This window comes from Notolabrus celidotus, chromosome 7 (genome assembly GCF_009762535.1).
Source record: "Notolabrus celidotus isolate fNotCel1 chromosome 7, fNotCel1.pri, whole genome shotgun sequence".
Taxonomy (NCBI): domain Eukaryota; kingdom Metazoa; phylum Chordata; class Actinopteri; order Labriformes; family Labridae; genus Notolabrus; species Notolabrus celidotus.
This window is the reverse complement of record NC_048278.1, coordinates 24,286,852-24,314,580: the sequence shown is the minus strand read 5'-3', so window position 1 is coordinate 24,314,580 and position 27,729 is coordinate 24,286,852. Positions and strand designations below refer to the sequence as shown.

Sequence of the window (27,729 nt, the reverse complement as noted above, 5' to 3'; positions counted from 1 at the left end):
AGCAGCAAAGGTGATATCTCACTGTGGGTTTGTCACTACATGCAGCATCTTTAACATTACATGTAGCCATTTGCTCTGCATGTAGCACAGCAGCTTTAAGGATAATCTGAATTCTGATAGCTTTAGATAGCAGCACAAGATAAAGCGAAACCAATAATATATTTTTTTGTAAGTAAAAAACAATAAAGAAAATCAAACTTATTGAAAAGTTTAGTCATTTTCAAAAGCTGGAAGTGTTATCAGTCAACATGTAGGCGCCTTATACTTGGATTGAAGAAGACTTGGTTTAGTCTGAGAAAAAAATAGATGGGCACACAGTCTTGATAGCTGAGGGATTCAATCATCTTCTCTCTATTTCTGTATTGTGCGTCAGATATTAACCCTCTGTAAGCCTTAGCCCATTTTTGGTCATTCGCAATATTTGCCTGTTGTGTTTTGGTGTTTTTTTCTAAGCTTGGGGCATGATATTAAAGACAGTGGAGTTATTTGGGTCAATTTACAAAATTTTTACATATATGATTTGGTAAGTGTAATGTCCTCCAGTGTACTCATTTTACCGACGTTCGTGCTCTTAAGCCAAAAATGGCAGCCATTGAAACCCATTCAAACCACGTTTTTTGATCCTGGAATTACTACATCAGAAAAAAAGGTTCTGAGTTACTCATTGTTGTGAACCAAACCACAGGGACCTAAAATTTTGATTTTTACCATAGAACACCAGATTGCGCCATTTTCTTAGTTTTCATCCCTTTGCCAAATTCATGCTACTCTCCCTTTGTCCACTAGGGGCACAAATCCTGCTCTAGAGTACCAAAGGGCAAATGGGTTCAGACTTTTTTGAGTTCACTGCATACCTTGAGATGTCTGGAAGTGGTGTATGTGTGTGTTTAGTGAAATTATTTTGTGTGTGTGGGAATATCTGTAGCCAAAATTGGAGTAATGAATTCCTTATGGGAAAAATGCCCTGATTAAATCCCCACCTAAAAGCATAAAACACTCAAAGTTTGAATGCCATTATTCTGCAGGAAAAAATCCTATTTTTTTTCAAAACAGCTTTGACATTGTAGGTTTGCCTTCAAAATCTATGATGTTCAGGGTTTTCAGCTGAATGAACCACTTTTCATGTTTCCACTGTGGGCCAAACTTCATGTAGGTTTTGATTATCATTTTTTTGGCTCTTTTTGGGAATTTTTGCTATAGTTTTACATTTTGGAGCCTTTCATGCAATTTTGAAATTAGATTCAACCAAGGAAGGTCTCTGTGTGTTGATATTGATCCTCAAGATTGATGTATGTATATGTGCATGGTGACAGTAATGTGTGTGTGTGTGTAGGGGGGATCAAATTATAGCCAAAAACCTATAGAGAAAGCTCATTTGCTTTTCATGGGTTTTTTCATAACAAAGGATCAGTCACAGACTGGCATATGAAGGGTTAAACTTTTGAAAATAAAATTTGTTTCAATTGATAGTGATGAATGACTTCCATTGAAAGATTTTTTTTCAAAATTTGAAAAAATATATTATTGTATGGCATATTTATAACAGTTTAGACTGCCCACTTTTGGTTAATTTGAGGCCAAAATTGTGACTTTTTGATAAAAAACATGACTTTGCAAAAAAAATAATGCAGTCATTTAATTAGTGTTGTTGTGAGTCATCAACATATGTTAAAATGTGTTGACCCCAAATTTTTTTTTCCAGTTTTCATTGTATTATACAGGAGATAATAATTTAGTGTTTTTTCATCCCCTAAATTCCCCTCTCTGGCACTGTAACACGTGGTAGCTAAAGGGTTAATTATAATATTAGTGAATGTTTAGTATGTATCATTAACACTGAAGTTAATTTAAAGATTAAAAAAAAAATTGGAACGATCCATCAATATATGACATATTTATATCAGTTTAAAGCAATGCCCATTTTTGATCGCCTTAAGACCTTCAACGTAACTTTTTTAAACATAGGACATTACATGAAAAATAATGCAGTGATAAAAAAGTGTTGTTGTAAGTCATCAACATATGTCAAAATGTGTTGACTCAAAAAAAGAATTCCAGTTTTCATTATATTATGCAGGAGCTGATCCATTTTTGGTGTTTTTTTCTTCCCCTAAATTCCTCTCTCTGGCTCTTAAACACGTCGTAACTAAAGGGTTAATTATAATATTAGTGAACATTCAGTATGTCACATTAATACTGAAGTTAATTAAAAGATTTAAAAAAAAATTGGAATGATCCATCAATATATGACATATTTATATCAGTTTAAAGCAATGCTCATTTTTGATCGCCTTAAGACCTTCAACGTAACTTTTTCCTAGGGCTTACAGAGGGTTAAGAGTTGGATTCATATGTATATATTTTTTAATGTCAATAAACACCGCCAAAACAATACTTTAAAAAAAAAAAATCGAAATGTATTCCACAAATGCTACAGCAAATACTTTGTAAAGAGCTGCTGTAAGTTATTTGTTTCCACTGGGAGAGAGAAAGAAGGGCTTTTTCTCTCCCTCGCTCTGTGAAACCTTGAGGCCAGCAGGAGGTGCTATAGCATATTTAGTGAAGTTGCAATCATTACTGTGCAAGTCTGCTACATTGCTAATGACAGTCCTATTTATAAGCTTCTTTCAAATTTGTCAAAGCTTTTTATTGAGATTGCTCTGATACTCTGAAGAGCTGAGTACTGCTGTTCTCACTCATCTATTTATGATGTGATTACTGGGCACTGAGTTTTCAAATCACCCTTTTTACATCTACAGCTGCTGCTCTCTAAACTTGTGACTGATGGGTATATCACTGTTGTGTTCAGACAGTGGAACCCTGCCTGGTAAAGAGATCAGATCTCACCGGGCAGAATAGAGAAGAAGAACCTGCACTGGATAGCCCTGTCTTACTGTACAGCCTGTTCTCTACGTGAGAGGCTTGTCTGGGGTGAATGTGTGAATGTGTTTGGGAGTTGATGTTATATAATTAGGCCTACAGCCAAGTGTACATCTCAAACAGCTGTTCACTAGTATCAGACTCAAATTTACTAGGGCAGCTGCTTTTTATCTAACTTGCTGTCGAATTAGATCAGTGCTGCTAAGTGATGGAAGAAAAGGTGAACCAGAAAGTCATTCTTTATAACTTTGTAGAATCTGATAAAATCTTTGATGAAATCTGATTTCCTAAACATATATTCATATTTTCTTACAGTGTCGCTCCTGGTTTCGAGGCATTGAAGGACCAAAATATCTGTAACAAGATCATGGTGAAGCTCATCCAAAACTACAACAGTATATTTGACATGGACAGAAACGGAGAGAGCTGCCCAGAAGAACAGTCAGTCCTAATCATAGTCAAGGTGTGGTAAACTCAACAGATCACTGGGTGCTGATGTTTATTTAAAAAGTTCTGTGTTTGTTGTCGGTAATATGAAGTGCAGCTGGTAACAAACTGAGTCACATGTTGCGCCGATGTTTTTGAAACAGTTCCTCTCTATGAACTCATCCTCTTCCCATCCAGCATGATGACTTAACAAATACAGCCTTACAAAACACCAAGCTAAAAATTGATTCAACTATTGATTTTATATACCAGCCTCGCGAGGAAGGGTCCTCCACAGGTTGCTGTTTTTGAGTCTCTGCTTGTTGATTTATATTTGCTGCTTGGATGGGTGATGTCTTCATCGATTAGCTGGTTTGTCTGGTCTGCCGGTTTTCCGGCTACATCTACCTGAGGAAAATGTAGCTCCCAAGACACAAACCTGAGCAGTGCAGCACAGCAAAGCACCAGTTTCATCGTCATTTAAGTCAGATACTTAAATAATTAAGCAATTCAAATTGAATTAATGTACATTTTTAGTTCAGTTTAACTCTGTTTAGAAATAACACATCTATATGAGAGCAAAACTAAAGGCCAGGACTTTAGAAAACCCCAAATCAAAAGTCCATAGTCTCGTGTTGTACTTCATTGAACACAACATTTTTTAAAAACACTTTAGTTTCATAGAAAGTTTTAAAATGGATATTCAGGGTCTATGCTGTGGAAATAACTTATTTCTAGTAGTCACATATTTCAACAAACACATTGTCACAACCTACTAAAAGAGGCTGAGTTCTCAGGGATTTTTTTGATAATGAGATTTATTTGAATTTAGTCATGTAGCAAGTAAAGTAATTATTATTTCTCATCACCATAAAAGTATATTTTAATAAATGGAAGATCCTCACACCATGTGATCCCATTTAGGGACTCTTCACACGAAAGAAAACCTGGTTGATCCAGAAAATGAATAATTGATTTCTACTTCTATTTGTTTTTTTCCCTGGTGTAAAAAAAACCAACTATATATTTAGTACAATATTTACATCCTGTGAAGTATCCTTGAACAAAGAATGAAAAACAATTAGAAAACAAATGAAAAAGTGTATCTTTAAATTGTCAGTATGACCTCAGTCTCCTCACTGGTGGCTACAGTCATGTTGAAATGCCTTACATATTTGTAGTCCACGTAAGGTAAAATGAGAGGAATATTCAGAGCTGCAACAGCTGCAGCATGAGTATCTGAAGAACAAATATGAGTGGAATTGAAAAACTTTGACGAAATTTCTACTTTTGGAAAGTCATTCTGCAACACTTGATTGATGGCTTTGTTATTGAAACGTGACATCGGCCATCTGATGCCTCAGCTTTGGGTCCAGGAAATGACTACTTTGATTTAGCTCCTCCTAGATGTGACCTCTCTAGGCCACCAGGGTGCTTCTCTGACCATTTTTAACATCATCATGCGTAGTGCTTGGCCCCTATGTGACACTGTGCTTACCATGCAGAATAAAAATGCTGTGGATGTTAAATATTTTAGAAATTAAAGTATACATATACAAACTGAGCTCCTAGGGTCCTAGTGGCAGTTAAATGAAACCCAGAATACCTTTGATGACATGTAGTGTATTTTCTTAAAGCTGTTTTCAGTCACAAATGTCCCACCATGCTGTTTTGTGAACTCCTTAAGGGTACAGCCACATGAGACCCTGCAGACCTATGGGAAACCCCTTGGTCAGAATAAGATCAACTTACACACAAACACGCGTAGATGTACATTTAACACTAACACATACACACAGAGATGCTCAGCCCACTGAGGCCCCTTGCCTCCTGACCTCCGTGGCTTGGTGCCTTTGAACACGGCACACATGATCACCGGTGTTACCTTTTGCTTTAGAGACAGAATTCTGATGAGCAGTAGGAGTGCATCAAAGTGTTTATGTGTTTGAGGATATTCAACTCATTAAAATCTATTTTGACCCCTGTTTTTGAGGCTCACAGTATGAACACTCATACCCATGAGTACTTTTAAAAAAATGACTCCCTGGGCGTAAAAAAAATAGTTCATAGCTACTGTCTATATAAAGCAACAAATAAAACTTCCTTTCTCTCCTCTTTTGTCCTCTTTTTTGGTCCCAGGAGGCCAGCGTATCATGTGTAGAGACAAATCCGTCACCCAGCCTCCCTGATGGAAATACACCAACACCACTTCCCAGGATAAAGGTGTGTGCTCGGCTTTATAACAACACGCACGCCTGTATGTGTGCGTCTTTGTTTAAATGTTTACTCTGCTGTTCTGAAAATCTTTGCTTGGGTCTGTCTTCTGCGACATGTTGTTAATGAAAATTCCCAGGTCAAACTTGCTTGAACCCTACAAATTCCCTTACATAGTCCTTTTTAACACCAACCATGTGATCCCTGTGACGCGAAATAACATGGGCATGTTTTGGAAAAGCTGTTTTCCAACAACAGAGCCATTTCTGCTTACGTCTGTGTAGGTTTCTGTAAGCTTTAAAGATATTATCAGTATCAGCTGACCTGTGTATACTGCCTGCACTGGTAATAAGGTCAATCAGTGTGAATACATGATGACTTTTGAATAATATGACTGACATTACTGATAAGCTATCATTCAGAATCAGGAGATCGGTTTAAAATGTTTATTTTTCAGCTGCCTGACAGAATTCTATGCATGCATATATCCAGGATTGCTGAGTAGAGTATAAACTGCTTTCATGGATTTGTGATTTTATATTAAGCTGTGTATCAGGTTCTTTAAAATGTCTTTTTTCGTGCATTTTCTTTATATTCATTTTTCTCCACAATGGCCGGAAAAAGTCACCACAGAATGAAGAACTTCTGAGCCAATCCCCCACTACCTCTCCAAACATAAGGCAGAAGAAAAAGAAGGTATTGATAATCATTTGTTACTGTCATTGATGAGATGCTGCATGTGTAAATACATTTTCTTGATTAATACAGTCTGTATTTCTCACCCCGTTGAATTAAATGAATACTTTATGCTTTCTTATCTGCCATACGGCCTTGGCAGTCATTAGCTCGAGGTCATCACTCAGACTGCCTGTGATGCCTGTGGCCTCGCAGCTCGGTCACATGATGTGATTTGATAAAGGCAATCTGCCTGCAGGAAACAACAACACACTATTTGCAATGAGAGACAAACAGAGGCTGTGGTATGCATATCTGACTGTGCTGTGGTATCATTACAGAGGAACCCTGCAGCCACAGAGGCTGCATTTGTTCATGCATTTGACCATAGCAAAAGTGTTTGTGCACACGTAGTAGAAATTAAAGTTTGGCTTATTTTTTAAAAATAGAATCAAAAAGACAGGAATGAGTTTATTTCTAAACATAGTTTTAATGATGATTAGTCTGATCTCTCATAGATGCAAAGTTCTTTTTACTTATATTTGTGTATATTTTAAATTTAAATGTATATGAATACTATCTGTAAGGTTGGCTCATCTTTGAGAACAAAAATGACTGAAATCACCTCTCTGTGATTGTCTTGAAATTGGTTTTAAATAAAGATCTGAAGATCAAGACTAGTGTTATTGTGGAGATAAGAGAAATGCTGACTGATGAAAAGATACACTTGGCAAGGTAAAAATGTCTGCTGATGAAGGATGTTTTTCTCCCATAGTGCAATGCAGCAAGATGTCTGCATTTTTTAGAGCTGGTATGCTACTAAAGCTTAAGACTGTTTTTAAAATTCCAGAGGTGAGTTAAATCTTTAAGCTAAGAAGTTAGTTCTCCACCCCCACTATGAGTCTTATTGCACAGGAAGCTAAACACACTTCAATAAAAGTTGTGAATTGCCCTGAAGGGGTTTTATTGGAAGCAGTTCTGAAGCTGTGAAAAGAAAAGTCAACAACAATTAGATTCTGTGATAAAATTAAATTAGCACAATGACACAGATACAAGGAAACTGAATTCACAAAAAATCATCTACTGCTGTTAAATTACAATTACATTGTTCCTCATGCTTGGAAGAAAAAGGTTGCATCAACACTGAAATACTAATAAACATTACACTGTATGTCTAGAAGGTAAATTAAGATTAGATTACAGTGCTGCAGGAGTTAAATGTTAGCTGTTTAGTTGATAGCGTTAGCAATAAACTGGCCATACATAAGCTAATTTCTACTAAATCTCAAGTCATCACTCACAAAACAGCTATAATAAAAAGGGTATCTACAGATGAAGCTATAGCATTTGTGTTTGCTGAGTAGATAAAATATAAATGTCAATATATGTTTAAAAAATCCAACAAAGCCAAAGCTGTAACTGTTTAAGCTGAGCAGAAACTGATTGCTTAGCTACAATAGAGCGGTGGAAAGTTTTGGCATTTAATCATGTTAAGGTTGAATATCAAGAAGACCCATTTGTTTATTCTGTTGATTTCTTTGGCTAAAGCTAAGACCAGCATACTCCTGGAAATCCCTCACTTCCTGTCATAATGAAAGTGCGTTTAGCTGAAGTGGCTAGCTCTAATTTCTCAAGTGAGTCATTCAAACTATAAATATCAAACTTTTGTGGCTGCATTCCCCAAACACTGCTGAAGAACCTCCTCTATGTAAACAGTTTCCCTATCATGGCCAGTCAATACAGATTTGGCCTTTGTGATTGCGACTAAGAGGAATACAGGTTAAAGTTAAATTATTTGATGGATCCTCGCCAACACATCATTACCAGACCTAGACTATATGTTTGACACTAGTAGGCAAAAGTGCTATTTGTGTTTATGTAAACTATAGCATACAGAATTCCTGAGTCTCATGCTGGGTCAAACTGTGAGAGAGAAGTCTACAAACAAATACACACCCATCCACGTTCCAAATGGAAAGACATAAACCTGTCTACCGTTTGATTTATGATGCAGTTAATAAAAAGCATGAATATGGGATCAAAGGACAACATTGTTAAACGCTGTAGACACTATGAAAATACACATATAAGAGGCGGAGTATAACTATTGGTGTTGAATAGTATAGTATCACAACAAAGCCCTCTGTTGCTATGGTATGTGTTCATAGTTTTTCAAAACAGGCAAATGTAAGCTTTCTTCTTTATATCAAATGTGTCTTGGCTTTTCCTGCCTCCTTTTCTAAAAGTCTGGTGGGAGTTGGTTTTGTGAGCAAGACAAGGTACGGATCATATTGTGAGGTTAAATGAGCTGTTTCCTGTAAGTGAATAGAGATAAATCAACAGTGGCCAACTACATCAGATTTTTTATTTTAGCAGATTACCAGAAAGTAAGGATAGCAAAGTAAGAATTTAAGTTGTAATAATTAAGTTCAACTTTCAATGCTGTCTTTTGATATTTCACACAAAAGCAAGATATTAGTTAATCCATGATTTGGAAAGCAGGTCATATCCTCATGTTGGTCCGTCAGGCTTCATTGCTATGTGGCCTATTTAGCCCCGACTTGTTGTTGTTCTGTTTTGAGCTCTTTTTTTATGCATAGGCAGAAACTGAGACCCAGGAATGGAGGCAGCATCAAGAGTTGGTGGTTAACATGACTCAAACCGACCTGCCGTCTGATATTTTGCCATGCCTGTTTTTTACTGTGTCCATCATTCACAGTTCAGTATATGTATGGTCACACTATGTGATTATCGTGTCCTTTTATAGTGTGTTCAAGTGTGAATTACAGTCCAGTTAGTTTGAATGCCACCAAAGAGGATTCGTGACATTTCACAAAAATGGTAAAACAGAACATGAGATGGCATATTGATCTGGTTTCCAGGTCAAGTATGTGTATTTTTGAGCAATTTCCCCCCCTATTTGCATGATAACATTTTAATACCAAATAACATGAATGGAACAAAATTCTCCTCTTAAAAAGATGGCTGAATAACATGCTAATTCATCCCTTTTTGTTCCCCTTCACTCTATCTGTGGTTCCATTTGAATTACAAGTTTAGCTTGATCAATTACAAAGTCCTAGGGGCAAAATCCATACGTACTCTAGCTAAACTACATAATTGCCAATTATGTTTCCAGAGATCCACCCAGCAAGTGCATGACTAAATGGAGGCAGCATTTAAAGATTTCTGAACTACCCAGTGTGTTCAACCCTAAATGTCAATTTCTGCTGATAATTAGTTAGAGAAAAGAAAGCTTTTTAACTCAACTCAGCCACTTTCAGCCTTTGTCTTCCATTATCTATATGGACACTGATGGCGTCAGACCCATTACCGGTTATTCTGTCGGCTGGCTGTTGTTCATATACACTTAGAGAAAGCTGTCTGACACATTCTTTAACTCTCCTCTGAACAACCTTGGTTCAAACTCCATTAAAATGCAGAAGAGTGCTGCTCACAGTGTAGCTGTAGTTAGATTAAGGTTCTTCATCTACACTGAAGTCAGTGGTTCACGCTGTTTATATCCTCTCAGGGTCAGCACGGTAAGACAAACATCAGTCTAACCTTACAGTTTTACAAGCTATCCTCCCCCCCCTCTGTGGTGCTTCCTTTATTGCTCTATGCTTCGCCTCGTTAGACCTTTTAATGCATCTATTTGGTAACTTTAGCAGAGGTTCAGTGTGTTTCTCTCTGCGTGGGGCTGAGTGAGCTTGATTGAGCATAAACTGGTATCAGTTGTGTATCATTTACCTCTCGTGCTGTCTCTGGTTTCTCATCACGAGAGTCACCTGCTGCTGGCATCTTTCCCTCTCTCTCTGTAAAACAGGTGAAGAAAGGGACGAATGACAGCATGGCTGAAGTTGTTCTTCAGCCCCGTCACTCTGCTGGGTTACCCCATGCGAGGACCCAGCCCATACCACTAGTCTCGCCCCTGACCTCAGAGCGGAGGACCCCCAGTCCAGAACCAATGGAGACAGATTCAATTACACTGGCTTGTAAAGACACACTAAACAGCAAATTGCACATGGACCACCTCAGCGTTAACCCTTCAGGCAGAATTGAGGTCCTCAGCAGGTGAGTGTTTCCTGTCCCTGAGCATGCATCAACATCAGGGAATATTAGAGATACAGGATAATATTTCTTGCATGATGTAGACATTTTTTATTGAAGAAACAGATCATCAGAATATGAACAGACCATCTGAGTTTGGGCAGCAGTTAACCTTCCAGTTAGTGATGTCTTGATTAGCTATCTTGGTCTCCGATCTGCTGACTAATCTGATAATTCTGTATTTGCCTAGATAATAGAGCTACACACCATTTTATTTTGTCAACAAAACATCTAAGGTAAAGAAATTAACTGAAGTGCAGGGTTTGTTGCGTTGGCTCTGCAGTTTTTTCCTCAGGTGCTTCAGTGAATGTGCTTGAATCAGTTGCATGTTAAGTTTTTGGGGTGTGAAATTGGTAGTGCAACTGAACGTTCTGGGTTCACCCAAATATTTATACTCAATAAGAAAATAAAAAACAGCACCTTGATGTGGAATTCAAGCCATAACTGAGACTTTATCGCACAATCACACTTGTGCACAGACAGACAGATTACAACAACAACAACAACAACAACAACAACAACAACCGCTTTATGGCAGTCTACGGTATCTCTCCAGGGACTCACGGTTCAAAAGGCAAAAACATTACCACACATAAAACACAGGACAGCCTGTTGCACAAGTATTGAACACAGCTCTACTTCTACCGCCAATCGTATTTCATATATGGCAAGTGGCTGTTGGACAATTTTTTTTTCTAGTTTAATCAAATATTTCCACAATGCTGACATTGATAATGCTAAGTTACTCAAATGTTTGAATTTTGGAGCAAATTTTCCTCAGTTGTTCATCAGCTGATGTAATTTCAGATTAGTTAAAAGCTGTAAAATATAATGTAGAATTAAGTCAGATAGTAACATTTATGGATGCACTGTATGCTTTAATTATTTATTTGTGAAGCCTGTCTTTTGAGTAATTAGCTGAAGCCTATCCATGAGCAGAAATAAAAAGATGCAGCAAAAACTGCAGTATATTAATGAACTCTATGATACTAAATCAGTTAGCCCTGCAGTATTATGATCCCCAGTGTTGATATTATATTAGTTGCCCTCCACTCTTATAATCGAATTTCAGGTATCTGTAAGCATAAAGCAGGAAGATAGATCTCAAGCCCATCAAACCCAAAACAAATTGTCAGCACTGTATGCATAAAATAAAACTTTTATAAATAGTATCTATTTTTTCATGCTCATTTTCCAATGTGGATAACCAAGGATTATTCTATCAGTGGTAAGCAGGTTATGCACCCATGCACTATTTGCATAGGTGATGTGATGTGCTATCAGTTGAGGGTGAAGAATCTTGAGCGTCTGATGGCGCTCAGGGATCTAAAGCCCGGGCCCTGTGGCAGTGTGCCCCTGGCATGCAAACAAGCCTATTATAAGAAGTTGAAACTGGAACCACTTGGTGTCAAGTGTCCTCAGTCCTGGAATAGCAGGGTTACAGCTGTGTCTGTTGTTGGGGCATTTGCTGCTTTGCTTGAGGGTTCAGACCAGCATTTACCTTGACTGTGATCACAACTGCATTGCTTGACTGCTTCTACAAAGTTTAAAACCCTCCTCTCGCTTGTTCCAAATTCAGTTTATAAACTGTGTATTTTTCATTTGACATTTTTCATAAATTAATGTAAGGGACATAATTGTTACGACTTCACTAGCAATATGAGTGATGGAATCAATACATAATATTATGTTGAGCAAATTAGTAAATATAATATGAGTGATGCTGAAACATCAAGATGGGAAATGATGACCCTGTTCTGACTTCTAACACGGCTTGTCGAACATACCAGTGACCTTTAAGTGTGACATTAATCAGGGTTTCAAACACTGTCAGCACCTTATCCTTGAACACATTACATAAAAGTTAAGTATGACACCCACACATTTGTGTGACCTCTCACAAGCTGGTGACACACACTTGTAACTAGATATACTTATTATACATTTTTAATGTCTACATTTGTTAAGATAGTTTGTTAAAGGTATTTTTAACCTAGAAAGTATATGTTTTTTAACTAGAATTTTACTGAACTTTCAGAAAACAGCCTCAGATCAAAGATTATATCACCTCAGTTGATAAGCAGTAAAGCATTTGCAATCATATATTTTTTTTATCAATCAGGTCAGCCATTGCCTCCTCATGGAACAGATGTCCCTGTCTCTCGGAAGAGGCAAATATAATACTTCCAAGGTAGCAAAAGCTTTCCTCACCATGTCAAAGTACCAGTAAATCTCCTGCTGGGTATCCCTCACACCCTTAAAATCTCTCAGTGAGGGGGCATTGGGTGACTGATGTACAGACAGTGTGACAGCGCACCCCAGTGAAGTGCGTCAGCAATATGAACTCACTAGTATTTACTAATAAACACCTGCAGTTCATAAAAAAACTAGACTATCTTTGATGCTGATGCAAGAAGTCTTGATATATTGACAAGTGATGTATACAACTGAAAACTTTGGAGCCTTCAAATGTTCAAAAGCAAAGACATTGAATTGACACAGAAAGTTTAGGTGTCTATTAAAGGTTTAGGTTTCAGATTTAAGTAGCTTGTGGTTTTGACTCATGACCCACAGCAAATGCATGATCATTTTCCATGAGTGGATCCATCTGTGTTTTCATATCTGTAGATGCTCTCATGCCTGCTTGTCAGCTTGCTCTCACTTTCCATAGGTATGTGTCAGACAAGTCTGTGTCAGCATAGGGCAGCATATGCAGCAACACAGCCGTAAGCTATTCATTTGAATGAAACATTTCCAGAAAGACAGAAAAACAGAGCTTCTTTTCATTTGACTCTTATATTAATTCAATGTTTACAGGGAATACAATCAAAATGTTTTCACGTTTATGACAATGTTATTTTTGTTGTGTGTGATACGTGAGAACAAGTATGTGGAACGTATGTCCACACCTTGTGGGTGATTAAGAAGCAGCTTTGAGAATTTATCTGATGACATTTGGCACATACACCCTTCATTCTAGGGGCTACTCCTGTCCTGAGTAGCCCTGCTCACTTAAATTCACTGTCAGCGTTTGCTCCTAATTGTCATCTTTCTCAGTGCTTTCTTTCAGTGGTTCATGTCAACTGTCTTCATCCAGCAGAAGAGTCTAATAATTAAATACGCTACAGTGCTCTTACCTGTACCTGAAATATGACACCAGCCACCCTCCCCTCTCACAGGCTGCATGGGCCAACATAGCAGTGTCATGTGAACTTACCGTGCTCTCAGCGTTGAGTAGTTGCTCTTAGGTGATGCATACTGGCTTTTGTGTGTAGTTGCCATGGTTCACTGAAACATGTGATGTAACCATTGGGTTTCTTAGAAGCCCACTGGAAAGTGGTGGAAGTGAGGAACTTTGCGGTGTGGTGTGAGTGCAGGCTCCCCGTGAATATATTGGTATTTTTGGTTGCTTGTCTAGAGGTCTCATCCATCAGCCTGACAGCACATATTTACAGCAGGAATTGCTGGCTGGATCAGACTGGTTTTCTTGCATTTCTGATCTCTGTGCATATTTTCCAATTCTCATCCTGCACAGAGACACATAAGAATAACTAAGATGTTGGGTCTATGAAGACTCGGTCAACAAGCTCTTTGTAATTACTTTATCACAACCAATTAATTATCATGTAATGATGATTTAGCCTCTGAGAACAATGGCAAATATTTCAAGGGTTCATGTGAAATTGTTTGAGTCAAAACCATTACAATTAGCTTCTTTATTCTTTAATAGACACAGTCAGCTTCCCAGAAAGCACACTTCAGTAACTTTTACATGATATTCACTTTATCCAAACAGTGTACGATTTTTTTCAGTGGTACCATGAACCTTAGATTAATAGTTAAAAGGCAAGTGAACTACATACCACATATTTGATGCTGTGTAAATCCCTGCATGAATGAAAATGTCCTCAACAATATTAATAATAAGGAGCATGCAGTTCATTAAAACATGCTGGTCTGTTTAGTACTAATGAAATCATATTTCATCATATCTATAGCAAATGTGATAGTGTCTCTTACCAGATGATTCAACCAGGTAGCTAGGTATGGCACCTGAGCGGGATCAATCATCCAGTTTTTCATAAGGTATGGACAACAATCCCATCCTGATCTATTTGTTTTATTAATGTAATGTTCTTTGTCAAGTGAAAGTAATGGTTCAATGCAGAACTTGACAGCTTATTACCATTAGCACCGTAGTGTAGAATCTGCACATTAGCAGCATTTCAGGCTGGGGGAAAGGATTCTTTACCCACCACGTGGATGTCCCTGCACCCTGTATCTATATACACACGTGCAGAAAACTTCTTTGATCTCATACTTGACACTCTCCCAGTTGCGAGCCCTGAGGCTGCTTGGGTAATTTGCCAAATGTCTCAAAGATGATGTATTAGATACAAACTTTTGCTTGCCGCATTAAGCATGATGGTCTTTCTCTGCTCAACCCCCTTCTCTCTGATAGTTTGAGCACGCAAAAAACGTTGCTAAGCTGGACTTATCTGTCAAATACTTAAGGTTATGACCACCACACACTTAGTGCTGAGATATTCTAAAAATGTTCACTATCCGTCGGAAGACTGATGTTTTGAGGGTTCTGAATGAACAGAGGATACAGGTCCCTGATCCCCTCAATTCTTTTTTTTTTTACTCTCTTTCTTTGAAAGTTTTGTGTTGTCATTATGAACCAAAGTACATCTTCTCTTTATGGGGCATGAAATTCACCTATCACACGTTTAATTAGACTTGAGAAAGTGTTGTTACATGCAAGAAAAAGAAAGATTTTGGAAAAGTTAATAAAGAGCAGGGGAAGCAGAGGTAGTCTGCCAAAAGTTAGTAGACTGAACTTAAGTTATTACAGAGTGTCTGCATAGTCAGACTTCCTTTATCCGCATATTTAAAAAAAAGTTTAAAAAGTAGAGCATGTCAATGTTGACCAACTTGTCATTGGTAGTTTTCCGTTTGTCCTGGAGGGATCAGGACTTTTCTGAGCACCCCTACAAAGCTTGTCCTTATCCCCTCAGTAAGGTAGTGGGTAAGCAGGATTTCCGCTTTCTCAATTCACGGCAGCAGTGACGGCACACATTATTTTAATACGCTTGCCAGACTGTGTAACACCAGTTAAGACGTTTTGGAGAGAAAACATTCCCTCCCGAGGCTGTACAAGAACTTGGACGTGTTTGTGGTTGTTCTCACCTGAACCTACAACAAGACAGGAAGAATACAGTGTACATGTTGTGTACATTGTGTCATTGAAGAAGACTTTTGAAGTTCAGTCAACTTTGACCTGTTTTGAGTCTTGCTTGACTTGAAACCTAAACCCTTTGTTTTGAACGTGTTGATGTGTTTCCCAAAGTGGTTTGTCCTCGCCTCCACAGTCCTGCCCCTTTCTGTAAGCCCCATGAATGCACGTCACGTACCAAAACACACCTGGGAACCAAACTTTTACTCAGTGGTCCTCTCAACAACAACTCCTTTTTTCAGGTTTTACAACTATTGAGACTCTACAGATTTACCATCATACTGGGTGTTTACTGGCTCAGAGAGCAATATGAACTCATTTTGGAATATTTTGTATTTTTGGTTCTTCTTTCAGAAAATAAACAAAACAGAGTTTCTGTGCTACTCTATTGAAGATATCAACAATATTGTGTTGTGTTTCTACTTTTACCCCCTCTGTGCTGTACTGCTTATAATATGAAAGAGACTTTTATTGCTGTCAAAATTAAATCAAATGTAAATCTTAAATCTCCACATATTCATGACTGTTAGTGGTTGTTAGAATATTTGATATACTAGTAATAATTTATAAGTTTTTTTTTAATATTCAGCCTATTAGGGGAGAACGGGGTTGGTTGTCACACGGGCTGGTTGGCACACTCGTTATATCTCGCCACCAGAGCGCACTGTCTCTCAAATTGGGGTATGGACATTTCCAGAATTAGGATCAGAGCTCACCTACATAGTCTTCTCTGGAGTAAGACAGCTGAACTTGAGGTGAGAGGACTTTTTGTGTTTTTCATGTTTTTCAAATATTCAGCTCCTCAGTATTTTTCTTCTAGGCTTTTAAACGATGGGTTTATAACAAAACAAGTGTTACCCTTACAAAGTTTGAGGGGAAAGCTATAGTTTAGATTTTTATTAGCTAGCTAAGTAGTTGTTAGATGGTTGTTAGCCTTGATGCTAGCAAAAAATTCCAGTTGGGGTTGGTTGTCACATTCTCTTTGGGGTTGGTTGTCACATGTAACAACCAACCCCTATGTTGGCAAAATCATACATGGTGAAATTAGTTGGAGTATGCAGACCCTACATTTGCCATCACTGTAACTCAGACAGTGACTGCATGTAGCCTAGTTGAGTAGGCCATTATTGTTAGGCCTTTTTGTTTTGTTCTTTATGTTGTTATATAGACTGCCCTAAAAATGTGTTTCCTGTTCATGTTCCTTGCTCATTTTATGTTAAAATGCATTCAGTTATGTAGGCCTATCACTTGTCAGTGCAATTAAACTTTCAAATTTAGTTCTGCCTTCTTGCCTTTTCTAAAAGATTTTTCCCATTGAAATACCATTGTGACAACCAACCCCATAGTGTGTGACAACCATCCCTTGGATGGGGTTGGTTGTGACAATGTGTCAGAGTGTCTTTGATAGTTAATTGCCTCTTTGTTACAATGAGTTGGAAAATGAGAGGGATACACATTTCAATCCAACACCTTAAGCTTCAAATTAATGAAGGAATGACTTTTGAAAGATGTTTTGATGATGAGCAATCATCAAAACAGTTAAAAGTGTGACAACCAACCCCGTTCTCCCATACTTGATTAATTAACATTTGATTAACTACAAACAATTGTATAACCTTGGAAAATCAAAGTTTAATCAATGAATTATCAATAGTTGTTTTTCCTTCAATGCAAGAAATCGTCATTCACTACCTGATAAACACTTAACTTAGTTTAGCAGGTGAAGTGCTACACCTGGTTGTCAGCACTTGATCTTTCGTCCAAATTCTTTTCGCTGCGTAACTGTAAGGTGAGAACACTTGAAGACGTCATTATGGTTGTTTTTGCTTGTGACTGGTCTTCATCCAAGTCTAACTGAAGTGATGAAGGTCAACATAATTTTCCTGTAAAGGTTTTAAAATGGCTAATGATTTAATATATTACCTTTAACATAGACCACTATCCAATGGCATGGCATATGCAGTTGTTTATTCCCTTGATGTACCTGTTTGTCATTCTTTCACGAGAAGAACAGACTCCAAGGCATGCAACTCATGCAGCATGTGGTCTATTTGGGAGCGGTGATCCCCATCTACCCTCTGTTTCTCCACAGACCACACTGTGATTCTGCACAAGATGTGGTCTTTACAGTCTATGTCCAAAGAACACTCCTATAACCGGAATAATATCAGCAAGTTACACGTCTCAGTCAGAATATGGAAATTTCCAATAAACGCCTAATTTGGAATATTACATCATCATTACAATCGGAACATAGTCATACTCAAATGAGAGCGCAAATGTGTCAGCATGTCAACATTGTCATGTTGACAATGAGCAAGCACAAACAATGAAGGACACTAAATCTGAAGCTGGCCTGTGGAATTCAACCATTATTTATCTCTATACTTAACACATATTTCTCCTGTGTCAAAGAATGCCATAAGCTAAATAGAGTCATAACAAATTTGAAACACAAACCTACTTTATTTGGGGTTCGATATGAAATTTATATAATGTTTAAAAGTTTCATGGTACAATTCAAGCAGACGCGCAAATACATTCTTCAATCTGAGCCTTGATTTAACGATACAATATTTATTTCAAAGTCTGCCATTTCAGGTTGAGTTGCAGTGTTTTTCTTCCTGCTTTGACTTTAGAGAAGATGAATTCAGTGTTCTCGCTCCACTAAGCACACAAGACTGGGTGATTATGAAATTTTCAGCCCAGCAAGTGCCAGGATATGAAAATGTTAAGCAACCGCCATTCAGCGCCAACACCGTCGAGTTCCTCTAAACGTTGCATAATTTCATCATGAGCTGCTGGCATACATCCAATGGCAGCAGACAGCCTATATTCTAGAGCAGCACACATTTCTCTCCTGGTTCATAATAATTACCAGAGACAAGTCTCACAAAGGCACTGATCTGTTGCTCTGCATGGCTATTATTCTGCAGACAAAAGCCAGCCTTATGCTCCTATTTTCAGCCCCGGTGACATGTAGCGATGGGTGGAGGGGGGGTTAATGTTTTTATGCCATAGTGCTTCATATCCATATCCTGCAAGCTAATTAATAACAGGTGTTTCTTTTTATATTTCAGCTCCCAAGAAGAAGATAGACCAGTATCCCCTTTCTACATGAGGTAGGCCTTCTTTCTTTGAGATTCCAAGCTTTCAGGACTGGGTGACAGTATGTTGTTTTGGACTGGAGGTGGGGGGAGGTTGCTGTATGCTGCCTTGGTGCATTATCATGGGAAACAATAGAACCACCAGTTAGAGGGAAAGCAGGGCGGCGTGCACATGCAACAGTTTGCTCATCACTGTTTGGTTATTGTAGCAGAGCCAGCTGGAGCACATGTTACAGAGACACCACCTTAGCAAAATACATCGAGATGAAGACACTGTGTTTCAGATGTATGATTTCTTAGACTCGTTAAAAGACATAAAAATATCATCAAATATCAAGTTTTACATAATATTTTTTCATGATTCCAGTTTAAATAGTTTTTTGTTTTCTTTGTAAAATTATGAACTGAAAATGTAGGATTTTTTTAGTATTTCTTTCTAAATAAATAAACATGCTTTCAATTTATTAAGCAAAAAATAATCAACAGTTTCATTAATAACAAAAACAATGAATTAATTGCAGCTCTGATCATATCCTAAGATTTCCCAGCATTCAATTTCCAATTTTCTAAAAAAAAATTGTTTTTTGTTGTTGGTGCCAAAGTGAAAAAATACAATCTTGTGAGAAAGAATGTCCCAGTACAAGTCAATGACAATACATGGATGCAATCTGCTGTTATTGTTTTGATCTATCATGTGCAGTTGTTAATGTTTCACTACAGTCGAACCACACCTCCTTGATAGTCACTGGTTAATCATTAGTGACTCTCCAGTCATCATTTCCTATTTAGCAATCAGTGATTGTTGACTTAAGGCATTTTAAAAGCAGGAGATTGTCTAGACAGTGTAAACGGCTCTTCATCCGTTTGGTAGTCTGACTCGACACGTTTTGGCTGGGGTGTTGTCTGCTGATATGACCCCAGAGCTGATATGGCTGAGGGGAAGCTGATTGTGTAGTTGAGCATTTTGTTAGCTTTTTTTCCCCAAAACAGTTGTAAGGAGGACAGAGACAAAGGCCTCATATGACACCATCAGATCTGACATAAAAAGATTAAGTTACAACATTAAGTATACTTTACTTATTTATACCTCATAAACGAAAAAAGACATTCCAAGCAAGAGCACCAAGACTTTCTTGAATTTAAATAAATCCTTCAGTGAAAACACATGGCCATTCGTTTCTTTAAGACAGAAATTCATATCTTTGTATCATTTGCAGAATGCTTTTGTAGCATAAGATGAACAAAAAATCCCTTGTATTAACTCTGACGTGAACATTTCGTCTCTTTTAATCCAATGAAACACAAAATCGTTCTACTCATGAAATAAGGTTGAAGATCAAAGGAGTCCTGCATTCGTCCAAGTCGTAGACATGTGGCTGTTAATAGTCAGCTATGTACAGTATGTGTAGAATTGAATACATAACTATAACCTATTTTTACTGAGGAAAGAGGTATATAATCTCTTTGTATTTATGATGTAATCTCTGCAGCAGGCGCACTTACTCAATTAAATGGAGATGGCATTTTCAAAAGTACACCACAGTTTGCAACAAAACAAAGAACCTTTGAAACACTTAATAAGTCTCAATAATTCATTATTTAACATTTACAGGCCCACAGTGCGCACACATGTACTAACCTACAGTAGCTTTAATTTAAAGTAAGGAATGATTGAAAATGGAGACAGTAGATGTCTGATGTTTGGATTATGTTCACCTTGATATATCCTTTCATGAGTCATCTAACTCTCACTTAGGCTGACAACGTTATCAGAAACTGAAAAAGCCTTACGAAAATGTAAAGACATAGAGCTACATAACTTTGCACTCGGCTGCTGATGGTACAACTGAAGTTAAGTGAAAAAACAGCTCATCTTGAGCATCATGTCACTAGAGAAAACGTTGGGTATCTGTGAGGTCAAAAGGGTTTACGCTCTGGGGAGCATGAACATCAGCCATTGCTCTCATTGCTGCTGGTAAACAATATTTTCCTTTTCAGCTCCTCAATAGTAATGAATTTCCTTAATATTTCAGTTTGATGTTTCTATTGACATTATATCTGTGTTTTCTGTACTGTCAGTTCTTCAAAATAAGTTAACTGTAGACATGGTAATTGGCACTTTTGTACACTGTAAGATTAATGATTTGCTAACAAGACAACTACTGTTTACAGATTGAATGATAAAGCCGTCCTAATGTACAGCTCCAGTTCCTCTAATTCTGATATGACTAAGACGGATTTTTGTTGACACTTCATCTCTGCCTTCTCCCTCTCATTTCCTTATCTTGCTCACACTCAGCAGTGATGACTAACTCCATGGCCTACTTGTACTTTGTCACATACACACATGCACCACACAGATTTTTCCTATCTCAGCTGAAGTCTGCTTGCATTCCTCTTCACACAGAGACTCCCATGCTGCTACATGGGGGATTAACCTCAGCTCAGTCAAAAAGGATATAAATCAACATAATTTTCTTCTCTGTGAGTTGTCCAAAGACTCTAAGGGTCCTGGCTAATATCTGACTGTGGTGTAACACCAGATTACCTGAATGGACGCCCCAGGGTACGCAATGTGGGGAATTTAACTGGTATAAGCTTAAGCTGTGGAAGCTTTGGAGTTGTTTCCTCCTTGATTTGTATGCCTTACAGAACACTACGGATGCATTACTTTGTACTCGCCATTTTAGAGTAGCATTGTTTTTTCTTTTGTTGCTCAAAGGCCCCAAATAACCCTGTTGAATGATGCCTGAACCTTTTAAATTAAATAATTGTATTGCCGCCTCTTATGAATTCAGTCAGTGAGACCAAAAAGCGGCTGATGACAGTTTAGTTAAACATTTGGAAGATGTTTTTTGCTCTTCTGTTATTTGCGTTTTTTCTGCTTAACATTGAATAAGAACTTTTATACCACTCTCAATCTTTCAAAGTATAAAGGAGTTGTTAGGAGAGAGTTAACCTATCTTACCTATGTGTATCAGATTCTGCCAGGCCGCACTCAACCTCCACATTACAACTGGAAAACAAGTCTTTTCTTTACCATTGTCTTGAAGGGTTTCTCATGATGGAAAACGTTCTGTCTCTGTAAATGATAATATGAGGAGTCAGGCCTACACACAAAATGATAGGACACCATATAAATAAAATCAACTTGTCTTGACTAAATAAATTTGACCACTTGTGACAACTGATAAGTTCAGACGAAGGGCTATTATGAGTGCCAACTTACAAGAAAAGCAAGGGAAGTGATGATTCAGTCTGTAACTCTGTCTTGGGGGATGCTGTTGAAAAATAAGCGACAAGACTACTCAAACACAGAAGAAGAAAGTCAGATACTTCATAAAACCAAAAGAATTTCAAGGATGCCATCGACCTGTTCAATTGTCTGAACAAAGCCTATGATGATGCACCTGATGCACCGCAGCCTCTGTGCCATGAAGACAAAACATGACAGCCCCAATGTCAGGGTGCTGACACCAAGCGCACAGATAAGCCTCAGAATTCCTCCTCTCCCAACTCAGTCCTGCCTTTTCCCTTTGACTTAAACTGCTCAAATGAAAGCACTTGTTAATGATTGTGTTAAATTCACTGCTGTGTCTCTGTCCGCTCTGCAATCAAGCACATGCTGAAACGCCAACCATGCCAATAAAGAACACTGCCAAATGACAATGTTGAGCTGTAGGGAGCTGTTGATTTCACTTATCTCGGCGCTTCTCAGATCAACATTAAGCAGGTTTTCTTGGCGTTGGCTTACACAGTAGAGAAAAGGCTACACTTTCCTGCCACTTATACCTTCTTCAATACAGCTCTCAGTTCTTTCTCCAATGTGGCATTGACCTGCTGCCTTGTGCCCAACGTTATCCATTTTAACAAGTGACTGGAGTAGCGCCTGACAGAATAACTGGTATTTTTCTGGACTTCTTTTATTGGATTATAGTCATCCTTACAAATCAGGCAAGCATTAAAATCAAACAGTTATTTTACCGTAGAGCAGTGAGAGTAAAAAAGTCAGGGAGTCACTCTAGCAAATTCAGATTCTAGACTTTATAGCTCGTCTTTACAATCAGCAAATTAAATCGCACAACAACTGTGTTGAAAAAACTACCAGCTGATCACTTCCTGTTTGAACTTTTGACTTGGTCTGGTGTGGGATTTAATATTTATAGAATCTGACTGTTAAAGAAAGGATGTTAGCTTCACCCCCTCAAGTTATTCTGATGTGGATATATTCTTATTGTGTTTCTGATGGAAGGATTCAACCTTCTTTCCTAATAGTCCTCTTTGACTGTGGTTAATGACTCAGACTGTCCCCATTGCGCACAAGGCGACGATGCTGTCTCATACCAGAACAGGTCTAAAGTCTTTTTTGATATCATATCCTCTGGTAAAATACCAAACGTTCACATGTTGTCTGTACTTGTGTGCCAAGCCCGGATGATGATTGCGGCAATTAGATATTTCATTTCTTCAAGCAGGCAGGCACGTTCAGCTGTTTATTTCATTAACAGCCTAAGTGTGTGTCACGTGGACATATGACAGCGCCTGTTTCACATTAAGTACCAACACAGACCGTAGATTTGTGCATGAATACAAGTTGTATTACAGGATATCATGAAAATGAACTAGATGCCAGCACACCTTATTAGGGCATGAGCAGGGTTGTAGGATTATCAGATAAACATTGCTTTATTTTAAATGGTCAGAAGCCAAAAGGGTTGGGAGCAGCCACCATCATAAACCGTGACAGTGCTAAATTTATAACATGGGGCACGGCACGCTGGATTTGATAGGCTATTAACATTTCGTCTGGGATCATATCCACCTTTTCCTGGCACGGTTAAATAGTCCATCCTCTCATCACCTCCATACCTAATGACACTGCAGCACAAAGGACACCCAGTGACAGGTCATGACACATTAGGAAACTTCTGTCATATTTCAGGCCGGAGTGTGTTCACTGCACTTGATGAATTCATGCCTGTGGCATCTGCAGGCACGACAGTGTGAGGTCAGGTTAACATAAGTAAGCCATTAAACAGTTTTTTTGTTGTTTTAACCTGTTGCACTCAGAGCCAAGTATACTATTAGTCACAGGTGGGGTAATATTTTTCCTGTCTTGCCCTGAGACAATATAACAATTAGGATTGGAGCTCCTTTGCGGACATTGCCCTCACTGCTCTGCCAGTATGAAGTGTTTGTCTGAATAAGGGAACCTGAAGTGAAACTGAAGGACCTTTCTTATAATAATAAAAGATTTGTTTTGGCAATTCTGCTCACAAGCCGACAGTAAAACCCTCCTGGTATTTACAACCTTACGTTTATGACTGGAACTTGTTAAACCTCACATAATAATCATCTGATTATCACACATAAGGGCCCGTCGCCTTTTAATTCACCAGCTAGCTTACAGCTTTGCAATGTCAAAGCCATCTGACACAGCTTCACCACAGTCACCGTCACTTTGTGCCATCAGCCCATCATTATCTCTCCCTTCTATCAGTGCATCGGTTGAGCATCTTCCAAGCTGTGCTGTTACTGTCAACACCACTGTTTATGGAAGGTTTTTTTCAGGTCACCCCTAAACATGGTGAGGTAGCTGAACTCTAAGATAAAAAGCAATGATGTATTTCAGGCAGTGAAAAGGTCATATTAAGGAAGGAGAATGAAGATTGGTGCAAATATGACATTGGCAACAGTTTTTCTTTAAGATAATCAGATTCTTTTTTGTTTTGTCTGTATTGATATCAGCTTCTTAAGTTTTCTTTGCTGATTTGTATAGCAGTTTTACCAATTATACCAATCATACCAATTTGCACTGACTCAACAGCATTCAATACTTTTTACTGTGTTCCTGTCGATGACTTGCCTCTGTGTGTTCTGAGAAAAGGAGAGCAGGGAAATAACAAAAAGGAAACTGCCCAATACAGCGGCATTGACAAGCTGCTCTACTGTCAGACTTGCTGGTAGTCATAGAAGCTGGCCACTCTGCTCTCAGAGGACCTACTTATGCTCTGAACACAGCTGAAGTTAACACTCACTCATGCACACTAGATGCCTTGATCACCTAGGGCCAGATCCAGAGCCAGGGGGATTTTCAGTGTTGCTCAGTGACCTGTTGTGACCACCTGTTTCTGGGGCATTAACTCACCTTCTCCTCTTGTTTTTCTTTCAGTTACCACCTTTCTCCTGTCCACTGCAGACCAGATGCTGTAAAGTAAGTGGACTATGCTACTGTCACATAAGTGGTATGATATGCAGTGCCGTGTAGCAAATGTAGTCATCATTTTTATTCAAGAAACTTTTTTAAAATGATTATTATTAAACTTTTATTGTACCATGAATGGTAGAGTGCTGCTCTAATATTTCTTTTCTTGGTCTTTAAGTTTTCTGAACAGGACGATTCGTTCAACAGTGGAGCAGCACCTCTTCAGTGTGAATAGTCTTTGGGATCAAAGTTCAGAGGACTGTGAGTTGACCTCTTGCCCGCCGTCTCTTCGTCTGACACCGATTACCGCCCGACAGAGACGTCGACACCAAAGGGAGCAACAGGAGGAGGGGCTGAGACACAAAGACAAAAACAGGTACATTGAGTCTGTCATCACCTTGCCGTTGGAAGTTGATGGTACCACCATGTGATCAGTTGCAGTTTGTCTTTGATTGCATTACTAAATTGGCTGGCCACAACCTTTTAGCTTCTTATTACTTTATTTATGTTAGTAAATGTGTTATTAAGTAGTATTTCCTGACAAAAATGTGGAGGTTAACACATTTAGTCCATCAGCTGCAACCTTGATATTGCAAGTAGATGCATGAATTATGTATCGTTTGCACATCAGTGACTTGGGAGGAGTTTCCAGTGTTGATGTATACACAGTATGTACATCCCACTGTTTATATTAATGGACATTGTTTGTGTTAAGTTGACACTGGTGGCAGGTGATGTACTCATCTCATGTTTCTCTCTACTGGCCAAACAGCGCATCACTTTTATTATGTCGTGCAAAACCTCAATAAAAGATCTCAGTTTTAGTGATACACCGGGATAAATATGTAAGACCAGCGACAACAAAACATCTCTTTCTGATTGTAATCAAGGTAAAGTTTGAATTTTCGAATTTCCTGTTTTAAAAGTATTTCCTCTTTTAACTCATCCACTCAAAACCACAGAATTGTGCAACGACCTAATGTCTCTCTGAAACACTGAATTGAGTCACATGACAGTCGCTTTCCACAATGCAAATAAATAAACACGTTGATATATGAAGGCAGCACTCAAAACTTCACTTAGTAGAATTGAATTGCTGGAACCATCACATAAATACTGTCATAATTAAGAGGTTGACCTCAGGAAGAGAGGCAGATAATGAACACTTATGGAATGACATCTCATTTTCACTTTCACAACAATATAAAAAACTAGTCAGATTATCTTACACTGTAGGGTCCATGTCTTGTACTCTACTGATAAGACAAAATAAGCATGCCATCCATTACTGAAGCCTGACCTCAGTACCTCCATGTAATACTTCTACCTCCAGTTGGTGTTCTGAAACAATAAACAAGGTTTCATTCTGTGTGGGAGCTAGTCCACTGAGACACAGTACAGTCATAACAACTGGAGTCATTGCACTAAGAAGCTAATCTTTGTTGATGGAGAATCTGTTAGATCGGTGACACACGGATTAGAGGAGTGCATTAGTCCAAAGTCTGCAGAAAATGTCGGTAAGAGCGTGGACAGTAAATAGATGGTAAATAGAATTAGCACAAAAGCTAAACAGATCATTAGCTGCAAGAGAAGATATAAGTAAATGAGCTATCAGTGTGCCCTTGGCTTTTACATGGCTGAAACATTCATCCAGTGTCAAGCTGATGAAGATGAACATGAGTGCGCAATAGTGAGAGCTAGATGAAAAGCAGATGTCTTATGTCTACACTGCTTTCTTTTCCGTCTGACACAGAGCTGGATCCGTCAGAGCAAGCACCAACAAGGAGAACATCCCGTCAAACAGTGGAAGCAGCTCGGTCAGCGTAGGGGAGAACACAGGCTCTATCGGGGACTCACAGGGAGGCCAAGGTGGTCACGCTGAGCGAACCCCCAAACCAAGGAAGAAACACAGCCCAACGCTGGTGCAGCTTACTGACAACCAGGACGCCCACACAGTGAGTCATCACACTTTGTCGCTGTGATTCCTCACCAGCTTGGCAGAGTCTCTCCCCTACTTTTCTCTGTTATTTGCTTTTCTTTACTGCTCCTCTGCTTTATCCCCTCTCTCACTGTAACAGGTGTAGCTCAATAGATAAACCCAAGAAAGCAAGTTTCTTTTGTTGCTTGTAGCAGTATCTTGGCTGTTTTAAATTACAGTGAATTCTAAATGTTCTTGTTAGTTTTATGCACCAGAAATGTATTTTCAACAGTTTACAGGGCTGCCATTGCAAACAACACTACTGATTTATTCAAATGCACTTGCTGCGTATAAGTGTCAGCAGCAGTTAATAAGGATCAATTAATGTGAACGCAGTCGGATGGAGGATGACAGGAAGTACTGCAGCTGTCTAATGGTTCTTGTTGTGTAGCATCCTGTAATATGCAGAATGCCACACTTATTGTAAAACACTTATTTCCAATGGCAGCTCAAACTAAAGGGCCTCTTGTGAGTAAACAATTTGCTGTAGCTTTAAGAAGATGATGCTCCAGAGAGCCCCTTGTCCTTTCATTTGTTATCATGTGGGCACTCAAGACCACATGGTCACAAATTTGAGATTTGTTAATTGCTCAGCATTTAAGAAGTGACTGAGATTTACTAAACTGATTATTTTATAAAGACTTTTTTTTTCCTGACCAGCCTTATTGGCAAAAATAAAAAATCACAATATTTTGGGAGATTTGCAGATAACCATAATTTATAGATTGCATCCTTCAACAAATGCATAAAAAAAAAAAATATATAGATGTGTTCATAAAAGTCTTGTATTGTGCTAGCTCACTCTTGTTAACAGTATATTAGATGTGGTAAATAATATCAATTTAAAGAATGTACTTTACAAAAAAAGGTCTTATTTATTAGCTTAAACTGAGTC

The 27,729-nt window shown here is 38.4% G+C and overlaps 1 protein-coding gene across 6 annotated transcripts in view; it reads left to right on the top strand.

Annotated features, from left to right (window-relative positions):
* The window catches only part of fam13a (family with sequence similarity 13 member A), a 62,899-nt gene that overhangs the window by 13,352 nt on the left and 21,818 nt on the right, over window positions 1–27,729 (top strand). For all 6 annotated transcript variants that reach the window (XM_034688696.1, XM_034688698.1, XM_034688701.1 and 3 more), the window contains 8 exons: window positions 3,196–3,343; window positions 5,446–5,529; window positions 6,145–6,216; window positions 10,022–10,269; window positions 18,625–18,666; window positions 24,824–24,865; window positions 25,035–25,232; window positions 26,610–26,811. In XM_034688696.1, the coding sequence (XP_034544587.1) occupies window positions 3,196–3,343; window positions 5,446–5,529; window positions 6,145–6,216; window positions 10,022–10,269; window positions 18,625–18,666; window positions 24,824–24,865; window positions 25,035–25,232; window positions 26,610–26,811 (1,036 nt within the window). The remainder of the gene's footprint in view (window positions 1–3,195; window positions 3,344–5,445; window positions 5,530–6,144; window positions 6,217–10,021; window positions 10,270–18,624; window positions 18,667–24,823; window positions 24,866–25,034; window positions 25,233–26,609; window positions 26,812–27,729) is intronic.